The sequence below is a fragment of the Phoca vitulina genome, unplaced genomic scaffold, assembly GCF_004348235.1.
Source record: "Phoca vitulina isolate PV1807 unplaced genomic scaffold, GSC_HSeal_1.0 scaffold22, whole genome shotgun sequence".
In the NCBI taxonomy this organism is placed as follows: domain Eukaryota; kingdom Metazoa; phylum Chordata; class Mammalia; order Carnivora; family Phocidae; genus Phoca; species Phoca vitulina.
This window is the reverse complement of record NW_022589725.1, coordinates 14,181,661-14,196,094: the sequence shown is the minus strand read 5'-3', so window position 1 is coordinate 14,196,094 and position 14,434 is coordinate 14,181,661. Positions and strand designations below refer to the sequence as shown.

The 14,434-nt window shown below is 48.5% G+C and overlaps 1 protein-coding gene and 1 long non-coding RNA gene across 3 annotated transcripts in view; one reads left to right on the top strand and one right to left on the bottom strand.

Annotated features, from left to right (window-relative positions):
- Window positions 1-14,434, top strand: part of LOC116641580 — a 49,101-nt gene that overhangs the window by 21,696 nt on the left and 12,971 nt on the right. The gene's annotated exons all lie outside the window — the stretch shown is intronic.
- HCK (HCK proto-oncogene, Src family tyrosine kinase) overlaps window positions 1-14,434 on the bottom strand; it is a 38,369-nt gene that overhangs the window by 12,452 nt on the left and 11,483 nt on the right. The window contains exons 2-8 of one of the 2 annotated variants that reach the window (XM_032419353.1): window positions 10,856-10,973; window positions 8,272-8,314; window positions 7,816-7,918; window positions 6,930-7,028; window positions 3,666-3,769; window positions 722-871; window positions 253-405 (exon numbers count right to left, since the gene is read on the bottom strand). In XM_032419353.1, the coding sequence (XP_032275244.1) occupies window positions 253-405; window positions 722-871; window positions 3,666-3,769; window positions 6,930-7,028; window positions 7,816-7,918; window positions 8,272-8,314; window positions 10,856-10,972 (769 nt within the window). In that variant the 5' untranslated portion in view covers window position 10,973. The remainder of the gene's footprint in view (window positions 1-252; window positions 406-721; window positions 872-3,665; window positions 3,770-6,929; window positions 7,029-7,815; window positions 7,919-8,271; window positions 8,315-10,855; window positions 10,974-14,434) is intronic. The other variant, XM_032419354.1, reaches the window with a different exon arrangement.

Genomic DNA, 14,434 nt, shown 5'->3' with positions numbered 1-14,434 from the left:
CGAGGGAGGGGGAGGGGGACCCCTCCTGCCCAGAGGGGAGATTTGGACCCCAACAAACCTGGCCTCAAAGGCAAATCAGCGTTTGCATAGCAGGATAATGTGGTTGCTTTCAGAGGAATTGCTCCTTTACGGTTATTATTCATATCTCCCCTTCCCCCCTTGGTGGCATCCCCACTTTGCCTCCAGCCGTTCCTGGAAGCAATGACCTCCCTCATTCGGCCCTCCCTCCACCCTCTGGCCCTGGGTCCTTACCCATCCAGACTTCCCCAAACTGCCCGGCTCCAAGTTTCTTCTCCAGCTTGAGGGATTCCCGGGGTATCTCCCAAGCATCTTTCTCCCACGGCTTCTGGGGCTTGGAGGACACGCAGGGCACTGTCAGCTTCTGGCAGAGTCCATCACTCCCCTCTGGAACACAGCCCCTGGTCAGTCGAGGGCAGCCAGCCAGAGACTTCCCCTCGGAGGCCTCCCTGCCCGGTCCACTGCCTGTGGCCAATGTTCCAATGGGTTACCGCTATCGGGGACACGAGCACAGAGCATGATGAGATGTCACCTTGACCCTCCTGTTCAACAGGACTAAGACTTCCAGAGACTCAAAGCAGCTATTTGTCTGGGGAGGGTCAGGAAGAGCTCAGAAGGCCTCAGAGGCTGCAGCGCACCCTTCACTAGGATTCCTAGGAGACGGGTCCAACCTGGTTGGGATGCAGCCCTGGGCAGGACTCACTCTTGTAGTGGGCCACCAGCTCCTGCAGGGTGCTGAAGGTGCTCCGTGGGGAGATGTAGAAGCCCCCACCGTCCAGGGTCCGGATCTTGTAATGTTTCACCGCGTCCCTGTGCTGGGGGTCATAGTCTCGCACAGACAACGAGTAGCTTCCTGCACGGGCCAGAGAAAAACCCCTCAGGAGTGAGATCTCAGAGCCCGCCACCTCATGTTAGCACCCTGACGCCTGTTCCTGGCACCCCCGTGGGGGCACCAGGGCAGCGGAGTGCAGGGGAAGAGTGGGCTGTGGGGTCAGGCTCTCTGGTTCTCGTCCAGTCTCCTCCATGTCCAGCTGTGAGACCCTGAACAAGTGACCATGTCACTGCTCTGTGCCTCAGCTTCCTCATCCGTAAAATGGGGTTGGTCATCATACCTCCATAGCTCATCACATTGCCTGATGATTAAAAGAAGTAATGCTGTAAAGCACTCAGGATGTGAACACTCAGCACGTGTTGGCTCTCATCAGCATCTTCATTGTCTCGATCTATCTATCATCTATCCTCTATCACAAAAGCCAAGACACCACATCAGATTGGTAAACAGGTTACTCAGAAACAAACAAAAAGATCCACAACAACAAACGCAGTCTGACTCTTGAAATGTAAACACTGAAATGTAAATGTCAACATTAGATGTCATGGTAGGCTGAACAACAGCCCCCTGAGATGTCCGTGTCCTAATCACTGGCACCTATGACTTTGTTAGTTTAAAGGGACTTGGGGGATGTGATCCCGGTAAGGATCTGGAGATGGGGAGATTGTTGTAGGTTGTCCAGGTGGTCCCGAGGGAATCACCGGGTCCTTATAAGAGGAGGTGGGAAGGTCAAAGTCAATAGTAGGATAGGTGAAGATGGAAACACAAGGTTGGAGGGATGTGAGAAAGGGGCCATGAGCCAAGGAATGCTGCTGGCCTCTGGAAGCTGACAAAGGCGAGGAATCAGATTATTTCCTGAAGCCTCTAGAAGGAACCAGCCCTTCGGACACCTTGACTTGAGCCTAGCGAGACCAATTTCAGACTTCTGACCTCCAGAACTGTAAGATAATAAATTTATCTTGTTCTAAGCCACGAAGTTTATGGTCATTTGTGACAGCAGTAGTAGGAACCTAATGAGCATGACATCACACAGACCAGAAACACACAAGTCTTTCAGTCCCTGACCATGCTTCTGCATTTGCAAGCTGTGCATCATTGGGCACGCTATTAGCCTCTCTGTCTCTCATCTGCTCTGCGTGCACTGTGGGTACTATGTCATAGGATTTTGAGGAGTACAGCTTCCTCATCTGTATGTATCTCGATGATGTATCTCATCATCGAGATAATAATGATGCTGATGAGAGCCGACATGTGCTGAGTGTTCACATCCTGAGTGCTTTACAGCATTAATTCTTTTAATCATCAGATATTGTTGCACGAATAACAATTGACCAGATATGCCAGCCACTGTTCTAAGAACTTCGTCCAAATAAACTGTGAGTGAATATGAATAATTGTCACAAAAATGGATTGTAATTATATGAATATAAGGCATTATGTTATTCATTATAGTGAATGAATAACCCCATGAGGTCAAGGTTTTAGATCACCGTCATTTTAGAGGCAAGGAGACTGAGGTCCAGGCAGGTGAACTAACTCACTTGCAGTCATGCAGCTGGGAAGGGGCAGAGCCAGGATTCAAACCCAGGCAGCTGGCTCCGGGCCCCACTCTTTGCCACTCTGCTGGGCCAAGGTGAGGCTGGCTTGACTGATACTAGATAGGGGTGGGGTAGAATCCGAGAAGCAGCAGGATGGGATTCAGGGCACTCACGGTGCCAGTTTTATTAAACTGGCTCAACTGGCCCCTCGGGTCCTCTGTCTGGGGGGACCTGTGAGAGTGAACCAGGCTCACCTTCCTGCCCTTCAGGGCTGGGGTGGTTTCTCGTCTCCCCAGCCACTATCTTCAGGATGGACCAGCTCAATCAATCCCCCAGCTGTCCTGGGAGCAGCTGGAGAGAAGCTGGGGACTGTGTACAGCTTTGCCTTTTTTGTCCTATTTCCCTTGCCCTGAGGCTTGAAGGGGGCTGGTTGCGTGGGAGGAAATAAAGCCTAAATATGCACTGGCCTGAAACAGTGATGGTGAGTGGCATTATCCTACCACGTTCGGGCTTGACCAATTTGGATATCTAGGGGTAGAGAAGAAGGCCACGCAGATGCCTTTGATGGATGTCCCCAAAACTGCTCAGGATACTGTGAGGTCACACTTTATGCAATTTACTTGCTTAATCTGAGCCAAGCAGCTTTGAGACCAAACATATTAGTTAAGGTGCACCCCACGTGTGAAGTCTGAAATCACGAGACTCCTTCTTGACATCCATTCCTTTGGAAAAATTAGCCTCAATGGATGCTAGTTTATGTGATGTTTTTGGGTACTGTTCTTCCTTCCTGGGTGACAACCCAGCAGAAAGCCCCCGTCATAGCACAGGAATTTCAGGAATTAGTTCGCCAACATGAAAACTTCCAAAAAACATCAAAAGAGCCAGTTTAAGCAGAGTCTCAGAGGAGCCTGGCCTGGGGCTCTTCCTGCGGCCTGGTCTACCCCTTCCTTATGGAAGGAGGGGGAATCAGGCTTCTGGACAAGATATACTGTGATGGGTATTTTAAGTAATATAAGCTAGTGAAGGTCAAGCTTCAACAGAATATTGTTTTTCGGGGTCCACAACCACTTGGGCCTACGTCCAGGTACCCAACCAGGAACTACAGAGGCTGAGGACACCTAAACCAGGCTCGAGCAAAGGGCAAGAGAAAAGTTGGCAGTCTGGTGGGCTGGGTGAGTGGCTCAGCCCTCCCGGGGCATTTGCAGAAGGAGAGTGGTGGCCAGTCATGCCTGGGGTACCCCTGCAGGGTGGGGCAGGGTGGGCAAGGCTGGCGTCACCTTTGGTGGTCTCGCTGTCCCGGATCAGGAAGGAGCCCAGCACGTTGCCCGGGGCCAGGAGTTGGCGCTCTGCATCCTTCCGGCTGATGTCCTTGAAGAACCACCTGGTGGAGAGGGGCGGGAGCAGCGTGTGAACCTGGGGTAGGGGGTCCTGCCCCGTTCACACCGGGCACCAAGAGACTGAGAGCCTGGCTTCCTGTAGCATCGATTTCCCCACAAGATTCTTTTGGGGAAAATAACCATTCTTTTGATACGGAAACAGACATTTTACCAGGAGTGAATTCAGTTTGCTGAGATGGAAACTTACGCAGTTTGGGGAGCTTTCTTGAAGAAAAATAATACCAAAAGAAAGATTTCCCCCAAAAAAAAAGTAAAAAAAAAAAAAAAAGAAGAAGAAAAAACTTTTTTTTAAAGAAAAAGAGTACAGCATTACAAATACAAAATGCCCATGGGTCATTTCATTGCCACCCAATGTGAGGGATATGGTGATGGATAGAAAAACTGACTGGTAAGATACAACAGTCTCAACCAACTGTGGTCGAAATCTTGCTTTTGCCAATTTCAGAGGTACACATGAGCATCCTCTCAGGGTCTCAGACGTCCATGTGAGTGGGGGCCTGAACTTTGTAAACTTTACAATGTATCCTCTTCTGTGTGTGCAAAGTTGAATACAAAGTCAACATGAATTTTCAAGCTAAAATGTGAGATTTCAATAATTTTATACTTGGACCTTTGCATTTTTCTCCCTGAATGTTTGGGATATTGAGTGGAAAAGCCCAAGCTGCAGCAGCAGCCAAATCCATTCCTACCCTCAGCAGGGTGAGGAGTGGTTCGTGTGCTGTAACGGAAAACGTCCCAGACCTAAGGTCAGCTGGCCTTGCACCTGCCACAAATCTGCTGTGTGACTTTGAGCAAGTCACTCTCCCTCTTTGGGCCTCTGTTTCCTCTGTATCAACTAGGGGAGAAAGACAGCTAACACTCATCAAGTTCTTGTTATCCACCCAACAACTGTACGGAATTATGGCCCTTATTATCCCCATTTTATAGATGGGGAAACTGAGGAACAGAGAGAGCAAGTTACTTGACTGGTGTCATATAGCTAGGAAGTAGTGGAGGCAGGATTCAAGTCCAGGCGATCTAACTCTGGAACCCACACTCTTCGTCACCATGGGACACTGCCCACCTGCCTTCCCTGCTTTCATTTTTGAACTGATTTGTGCTATGGTGAAATATTCAAGCAATATAACAGGGTACACGGTAAGAGCTGTCTCCCTGGCAATCCCACCCCTGGGAAGTTATCCCAGGGATTTTGCACAAGGAAGAAATGACAGATGCACAAGGAGAGTCACTATAGCCCAGGATTGGAAGCGGTTTCAGTGACCACTGAGAGGGGACGGTAGGGCGTCCGCATGATGGACACTGAGCCTGTACAAGGAAGGTGCAGGACGGTGTGTGTGGAAACTGCCACTGGTGTAAAATAAAGGGAGATCTATGTATTTTCTTACACAAGTATTAAGCATTTGGGAAGACTCATAAGAAACTGGTTGCTTCTGGGGAGGGGAAGTGGCTGGTTGGGGATAGGGTGGAAGGAAGACTTTTCACTCTGTTCTATGTCCTTCCGCACTATTTGCATTTTGAAACAAAGTATTGTCTACTTCAAGGAGGGGGAGGAAGATTCCTCCCCACCCCCCTTCCTTTCCAATGCCCTGCCCACCCTCCGCAAGGCGCCCTCTGCTGGCGGTTCCTTGACGCAGACTCAAGAACGTGGGAGTGCACTCGGCAAGCCCGATGTCTGTTTCGGTCAGTGGTTCTCAAGGTGAGTCCCTGGACCAGCAGCATCAGCCTCACCTGAGAACTTGTTAGAAATGCAAATTCTGAATCAGACAGTTGAGGAGCAGGGCCCAGAAACCAGCATTTTAACCAGCCCTCCAGGTGATGGTGATGTACTCAAGACCGAGAACGACCTTTGTTCACAAATGATAGCCCATAATACATGTTGTCTGCACCCTGCCTTTTCCATTTAGCAAGAATGCTGCCTTGAGGAGTACCACCAGCAGGTGCCTCCTCTAAGGCTGCTGGGAAAGGTGGGGTGTGGGCATTCTGTGAGTGTTCAGATCCTGGAGTCTGGGAGCAGACCACTGGATGCCCCAAGAGAAAGCCTAGAATGAGTAAGAAGGAACCAAGCCCCGCCTGCCGCGTGTAGGGGGTGTGCTAGGGGGTGGTCCAGGACAGAAGGGTCAGAGGTGGGAGAGGGGCCTTCCTCACGGCCACAGAGGGGCCAACTTCACATAGCAAAGAGGTTTCATGTGCACTAAGAAGGGCATGACTTTAAGATGGGGAAAGCCCAAACATTTTAATTTTTAGTAGGTCAGCATTTCAAACCCTCAACACCATTGAGCCAGAGGGAGGAGGAAGAAGAGAGAAAACTATAGGGACTGCCATTTCTTAACTTTTTGAATGGCTGCTTGTGAACGGGATCTGTCATCACCCCGTAGCTTGGCCATCCTTTCACTCGCCAATCTCGCCCACCACGCTGTGAACATCCCCAGGGAGGAGCCCTGGGTCACCTTGTGTCCCTGGAACAGGGCTGCTGGATGTTCAACAAATGTCTGTGGGGTGATGAGACGGATGCATGAATGCCCTATAACTGTTTATGTTTTCAGAGTCAAGCTAGACACAGAGGAGAACTTGCAGCCTAGCCTGCCATGTTACAGGGAGCTCTCTGAGGGCACGGGTAGTCCCCTGTCTGGCACAGGGCTTGGTGATGGGCGGGCACATATTTACTGAATGAACCAAATGAGGGATGGCTGACCAGGTGTGGGCTGGCTCGCCTCTCAGAAGACCCTCTTTGGTGTGACCATATCCTTCAGTCAACAAATACGTATTGAGCACCTACTGCAGGCCGGCTTGTGCTGAGGATGCCCTGGCAGACAGACAAGGTCCCTGTCCTCAAATGCTCCCACCTAGTGGGGGACACAGGCAGTGAAGGTGTGAGCAACCACAGAAACAAGATTGTTCTTGCTAGCGAGAAGTGTTCAGAAGGGAACAAAACAGGTCTCCACGAGAGACAGAGGCCCACAGGGGATCTGCCTTAGACAGGGCGGTGGCCTGAGACCTGAAGGGCGAGAAGGAGCCAGGCAAGAGCAGACCCCTAGGAAGAGTGTGTCATGCAGGGGAGACAGTGAGTGCCAGAGCCCCGAGGCAGGAACAAACCGGATTTTGCTCATACTTCCTTCTGTGGGGCAGGAAAAATGGAATACTTACTCCTCTGTCTCCAGAGAGTCAATGCGGGCAACGTAGTTGCTTGGGATATAGCCTTCTTTCCGGGTGGCCAGGGATCGAGCCTTCCACCATTCCCCAGACCTGAGGACAGGAGAGAGCAAAGGAGTCAGGGAGCAGAGGGAATCCCCTGGTCCTCCTGGGCCCCCCATCCTTGGCCTAGAATACCTCCCCCCCAAACCCAGGAAGCAGATAGGGTAAGAGGCAGGGTCACCACGGTCCCAGCCCCCAGCACGCACTCCATCATTAGGGTAGGGATCTTTATAACAGTCCCCACTGTGCATCCGAGGGTCTAGAATCAAGCCCCGTCCCTGCATTCATAGCCCACAGCCCTAGGCCTCTGGCCCCACTCTTCCCCCGGACTTGCAGTGGTCCATACTTAGGGTATGGGGTCCTGTGCCCATGGCAGACTCATTTGGGCTAACAGCCACAGAGAGTGGTGTGACCAAGCATAACCACTCCCATTCTTGAGCCCCAGCACACAGTGACACTACACGGAGGGTGAAGACTATAGAGGACTGGAGGTAGGAAACTTCGAGATCCAGAGATTTGTGAATGCAAAGGTACCTCCGCAGGGTCTGGTCTACAGATAAACCTGTAGCTTAATTACAGGAGCCCGAGGAAGGCCTCCCTGAGAAAGCACTTTCACCTGTTCATTGTTGCCTGGATGTGCACTGCTAGTAAGTACACAAGCTCCTTTGTTGTGGCTCTCGTCCAGGTTAACAGCAAACCCTTCATCCTCTATCATGATTCTTATCAGCCATTTACCCTCTAGTATAAGATAGTCTATCAGGTTCTTTATTGACACACAAAAGAGAGCATGATTGAGTATTGGAGGTAGCTATGTCTTAGGAGTGGGATAGAGACTCACTCTTCCAGGACCACCATCTGATCTCCCTTCTGGAAACTGAGGTCTTCGTGGTGAATGGCGTCATAATCATAAAGGGCAATCACAACGATGTCATCAGGACCTGCTGGGAGAGAGACACGCAGGATGGTAAGGCTTTATCTGAGCACCACCACGGCTCTGGGTGTTTCCTATCCCAACAACTGGCACCCAGCCCTGGACCCACTGACATGTCTGTTTCATGGTATAAATAAGGATTTTGCCATGTGGGGTGCGATTCTAGAGTTTAAAGCTAAAGGTTTGCATTAGTAGACAGTGTAATAGAAACAAAATAGCCTGTACAAAGTACTTTGGGAGCAATTTAAAAGATTTGCAAGGGTGATTTTGACTGTTTGGGATTTTTGCCTTAATCTCTAAGCACCTAACCTAACCCTCTACATGACACAAGACTCCACCACATTACGTTTGCCAAATACTTACCATCTGTGGACCCTGGTGGGTTGTTGTTGCTGTTGTCAGGATGCTGTGGGGAAGAAATGGGAGAAGGGGATGAATCTAATAGTGTGTGGGGAACCACAGAAGGTCTGTGTCAAAACGGACACCCAAGAGTATCTCATCCCAGCCCTGTGTGTCACGGGAGGAGGATCTGAGAGGGCTGGGGACATAAGTGAGGTCACACAGCCCATGAGGGACACCACAAAGATCCAGGTCTCTTGGGTTGTGGCCTTGGCCTTGGACATACTGGGGGCCTCCCTTGACGTATGGTAAGGGGGTTGGTCCAGATCAGTGTTTTCTAAGATATGTTTGAAGAAGCTGTAGGTCTACCAACATGTTCCATGCATAAAGCCTCCATTATGTATATGAAGGACCCTAAGTGATCATCCAGAAGGGATCTGATGCCTACATGTGGTGCTCCAACAGCCCTCAGGGAAGTGGAGCTTCATTCCCAGCACAACTAGGCCTTAAAGATACACTGTTGAGTGAACAAAGCTAGTTCTTCAGAATGAGAAACACGATCCATAGAGAACACGTACACACACATCCTAAATACGTTCTGTGGACACAAACTCTATGTGTGTGAGCAGGACATTGGTCAGAAGAAACTGTAGCTTTCACTGTAATTTGTGATTTTTCTTTTCAAGGGGAATGTGTTTGTATGTTGCACACTTAAGTAAACTTAGAGAAACAGGTGTGGGAAACAATGAGAAGTTTGTCTTTTGGGGGGGAGATCCACAAAGCCCCTTAAGATTTATAAAGCTCTGAGGACTCCCACAGGGAAGGAGCCTGTTTTGTCCAGTATTTTGTAAACTGATTTGGCCTGGGAACCCTTTCTCTGAGGAACACTTACTAACTTACCACTGAACTAATGCCCTGCAGGAGAACGACAAATGGCTGATAAGAGCATCCCTTAAATATGATGCTCAGAAGACAACCAAAAACTGGTGGGAGAAAACCCTCTGTTTCCTACTGGTGTCAAGCTAAGAAGGCCTTGGAGAACCTGGAGCCCTAGCCACAGAAAGGGCCCAGGGCCATGCAGGTTAGGAGAGAGAACACATCTATGAGTGACTAAGGGTTTAGGATGTCAGTTCAGGACATCACTGGTGTGAGAAGCTCATATCATCTCAGGATGTATTAATAGAGGTCAAGTGTCAGAGGGAGGGAGGTGACAATTCCACGCCCCCCCCATTCCCAAAATTAGCCCTGTTCTAGACATCATGCCTGGAGAAGGGCAAGCAGAATGGAGAGAGGCCAGGAACCCACGTCGTGTGAAAAGATGATTTGGAAGGAATGGGTGGGTTGGGATAAGATCTTTGCCTTCATTCTCTAGTGGTTGTCCTGGGGCAAAGGGAGTGGCTGTATTTGGTGCGGGACTAAGGGGTAGGTTTGGGAACAAGGGGTCAGGGTTATGAGACAATAGGCCTCCCTTCAATCTGAGGAAGAACTTTCTAAGGGCCTGCCCTGGAAGGAGAGAGCACCCCAGCCTCGGGGTTAGAAAGACCCAGCTCTGCTGTTCCCAGCTGTGTGGCCCCGGGGAGGCATTTCACCTCTTTGAGCCTTAGTCACAGTCACAGTGGCATAACTGTTGCCTCACAGCTTTTGGTGAGGACTAACGGTGTAGAAGCGCCTCGCCCCAGTGCCTAGAACATAGCAGATTATTACAGCCATTCCTGCAACTATAGTACCGTCACCACCACTCCTGGTTCTGTTACTGCTACTGCCACAGCCTCTCTTCTATCACTCTCATGACTGCAGTCCCAGGGGCCCTGCCGCCGTGGCAACTGTGACCCCCATTATCACCACGAGTACCGCCCTGACTGCGGTTCCTCATTAGCATTTGCCTTCCGCCTCTGTTTCTCCTGCTCCAACCCCTGGTACTTTGGCACTTGCACGGCCCAAGTTTGAATCCTGACCCTATCCCTCACTACCCGTACGGCCTTCAGCACGTTATTAAACTCTGTGTCTCACCTGTGTAATAAAAATTGAGACCTAGGATTACTGTGAGGCTTTAAGGTGTTGATAACCGTAGAGCACTTAGGACAGTGCGTGGTCCGTCGTGAGCCCCGAGTAAGTAGAGGATAAGTAAGCAAATACCTCTACTAGTATGACTACTTCTCTTACTTACTGCACCTGCGCTTGCCATTATACTCCCGCAGATCTTGCTGTTACAATTGTTATTACGGTTATTGCTATAGCACTAATACTACCATTACCATCACTACTTCGACTGTTGTTGTTACTGGTCAGGTCACTGACTACTCTCAGCACTGCTTGTGCTACTGCCCAGGCTCGGAGCCGCTGCCCTGCCCACCAGGACCTGGTCCCTGGAGCCCGGGTGGAGGGGCCAAGGCCTGGGCAGCCGGACAAGGAGGAGTGATGTCATTGCCCCAGGTCCTTGGTGCAGATGTATTCCAGAGAGTTAGGGCACACTGTTGGTGACGGGCCAGCTCCATGTCACCCCAAACATACCCTGCTGACAGTTGGGAAAACAGGAGGCTGTTAGGGCAATTTGGGACAGCATGGGGCAGCCCCTCAGGCGGCCAAACCCCTTTCTTGCCCCACTCACCCGCTTGCTTGCAGACGTGGGATCTGGCACATACACAGGGCTGTGTGGGTTGGTACTGGGCTCGGTTTTTGAGACCTTGCCTCTGTCCTGGAGGAATTTGGACTTCATGCATCCCATCCTGCATCAGAGATAAGGGAAGTGAGCTTGGCTTGCCCAGAGCCCCACACAGGGAGTCCTAGATGCTGGGTTCCAGGTCCCCTGCCCTCAGGCTGGCTCCCTCTCCCCTACCCTGTCTCCCCCCCCCCCCCCCCCCCCCACCGCCCCTGCCAAGCCCACTCAGTCCACCCTTGCCACCTCTGGGCTTCCCCACGTCCTTGTCTGCCACATACCCACACAGAGCTGACAAGTTTTCATAGTCATGCTACCAAGGACCCCTGCAATAGGGAGTTTATTCAGAGAATAAATCATGAGGATGATCAAAATTCAACATGCAGAGCCTTGGAGCAGAGTGGGTGGTAGTTACCACAGGTTCTGGGATCAGAAAGCCTTGAGTTGACACTTTACCCCTCCACCCCACCAACACCTCACTCATCACTCACCCTACTCCTCAGTCTCAGTTCCTCATCAGCAAAGTGGGGATAATAATAATACAACATACTCGCAGGGTGTTGGAAGGATGAGAAAACATGTAGGCAGGGAAATACTTAGCACAGCATGGGACTCAGAGCAAACAGTAAAGTGAAACTATACTATCATGTAATAAATTACCATTTTATATTAAATGACCAAGATGAGGTCACATAATATGGCTCAAACAATCTAGCTAAATAATAGTCAAGGCATCATCTTCCTTGTATCATTTTATAACTGCCTTATAATAGTTTCCTTCCTCCCTCCCTCTCTTTTTCTTTCTTCCTTCTTTCTCTCATAAGTTTATTTGGTCATTCATTCCTTTGTTTACTCAGTAAACACTTACTGAGCACTCTTCTACACCATGAATAAGATAAGCGAGTTCATGCTGTTATGGAGCTCACCCTGGGGATGAATGGGAGACACAGACAATAAACAGGTAAAAAATACATAAGAAGGTAAATTTAATTAGTGAAAAGTGTGAGGACAATCATCAAGGATGTGATAGGAAACAACAGTGCAAGGCTTTTTTAGACAGGGTGATAGGGGAAGGCTTCTCTGAGGAGGTGACATCAGACCTGGTACCCAAATGGCACAAAGGAGCCAGTCATGTAACACAGTGAGGGAACAGTGTTCCAGGCAGAGGGAACAGCAGGAGCAAAGGCCCTGAGGCTGGAATGTGCTTGGAGAGAATGAGGTACTGAAAGGAGGCTGGTGTGGCTGGAGGTCACAGGCAGGGAAGAGGAGTGTGGTTTGGGACAAGGCTGCCACATCTTTTACAGCCAAGGAGGAATCTGGATTTGATTCTAAAGATGATGGGAAACCTGGAAAGTTTTAGGCAGGAGAATGATGGGATTCATTTGCATTTCAAATAATGGCTGCTGGGTGGAGTAGGGACTCTAGGAGGCAGGGCAGGGAACCTGGTCCACCGCAGGAGTCCAGGCATGAGATCATGGTGGCCTGGCCCAGGGGTGGTGACCACCAGGGAGGTAAGCAATGGACAGATTCAGGGGGACATTTTGGAGGTAAAGCTGACAGACTTTGTCAATGGGTTCATGAAATTTAAAGATACTTAAAGAAAACATGTTTATTCAGATCAGAGTCAAAACTTAATTGCAAATGTGGCAGAAATATTTTATTTCCTCTCTCAAAATGCTCACATGTACTTGCTGAGAAGATGAGCCATAAGCAGCCACATGAGAGAGTAATTGTTTTCCTCAGCTCTACACAATTGTAATTCTCTTCTAAATCAGAACTCAGTTTTCTTATCTTGTTAAAATAAACACATGTTTGTGGTTTAAGAAAAAAAAATCCATATTTCTAGGCTTAGAGGAGTTATTTTTTTTTAAAAGATTCTTTTTATTCACAAGGATGTTTTTGTCTGTCCTTGTGGGAATTGGCAACAATTTACCACTTCAAGACTTAAGCGGTTTCTGCCTCATTTGCCCATTGTGAATAAAATAAGGAACTTCTTCAGACTCCCAGAGTGCTGGATCATTAATTTGAAAAATTATCACAATTAATCACTGCTTTATAATGTACTTATATGCATTTAAAACACCTCTCTTTGACTTGTGATAAATGGGTATTACAGTTCTGGAAATAAGACAGCATATTGTGTGGTTCTGTATGGCATACAATCATATTACATTCCATATTTTTTTGATTATATAAGAATGTGTTGGGAAGGACACTACTGTGTGATGCAGGGCAGCTCCTTCTGCTTCTCTGAGCACTTACTGAGTATCATTTATACCAGCAATTTACATATTCGAGAGGGCCACAGGGTCCTGAGCGACAGGACTCTGCTGTCCTCATGTTGATGCATGATCCAAGGCCACCTCTGAGAAAGGACACCGGGCTTCTACCGCACAGGGTGGTGGTGAGCACGGAATGAGTTGAAAAATGTAAAGGTTCCTGGCACACAGCAAACACTATAGAAATGTTAACCATAACCAATTCTGTTTACTAGCAAACGTGGACCTGCCCTGGAGGATAAAGCAAACACAGATTGCAATTCCTCTGACCCAGGAGCTTAGAGATACAGCAACACTTAAGAAGTTAACTTTTTATTTGTATTTTATTTTATTTTATTAATTAATTAATTTATTTTAAGTAAGCCTGAAGCTGAACGTGGGGCTTGAACTCCCAACCCTGACATCAAGACGTGAGCTGAGATCAAGAGTCAGATGCTTAACTGACTGAGCTACCCAGGCACCCCAAGAAGTTGACTTTTGAAAATAGGGAGTTCCCATTAGTTCAATTTTTGCACAATAAAATATGATTTTAAAAAAGTTATATACTGGCAGGAGTCAAATTTGTATAAAATGTGACTGTCCCCCTAAACCAGGAGAACTGTTCCACTGCTTGGCATGGCGTGGCCTCAGACATGCTCATTTTTGTGACCACCAGACCTGGAAATGTAATGGGAGCCATGTATATAATTTAAAAATTTCTACAGACATATTTTTCCAGGTAAATAGAAATTTTAAGGTACATTTATTTTCCCTAACATGTCAAAAATTATTAACATGTACTCAGTATAAAAATTATCAATAAGGAGCGCCTGGCTGGCTCCGTGAGTAGAGTATGCGACTCTTGATCTCGGGGTCGTGAGTTCAAGCCCCACATTGGGCCGAGAGTCTACTTAAAAATAAAAATAATAAATGAAATTTTTAAATGTTAAAAAAATTACCAATGAGATACTTTATACTTGTTTTTTGCACACTAAGTCTTCCAATCCCAGTGTGTATGTTAGAGGTATAGCCCATCTCCCTTAGGACTCACCATGTTTCAGGTGCTCAATGGCCAACCTGTGGCTGGGAGCTGCTGAATGCAACAGTGTAGACACAGAACGTCTCCATCATTGCAGCACAGCAGAGGCTGGTCCTACTCCTGCCTGTGTCCCTCAGTGCTTGTCTTAGCATCTCCCTGGCACATAGTAGGAGCTTAAATCACAATTAGTGAATAAATGCATGCCCAGAGCCTGTAATCAGTCCAAAATAAAAG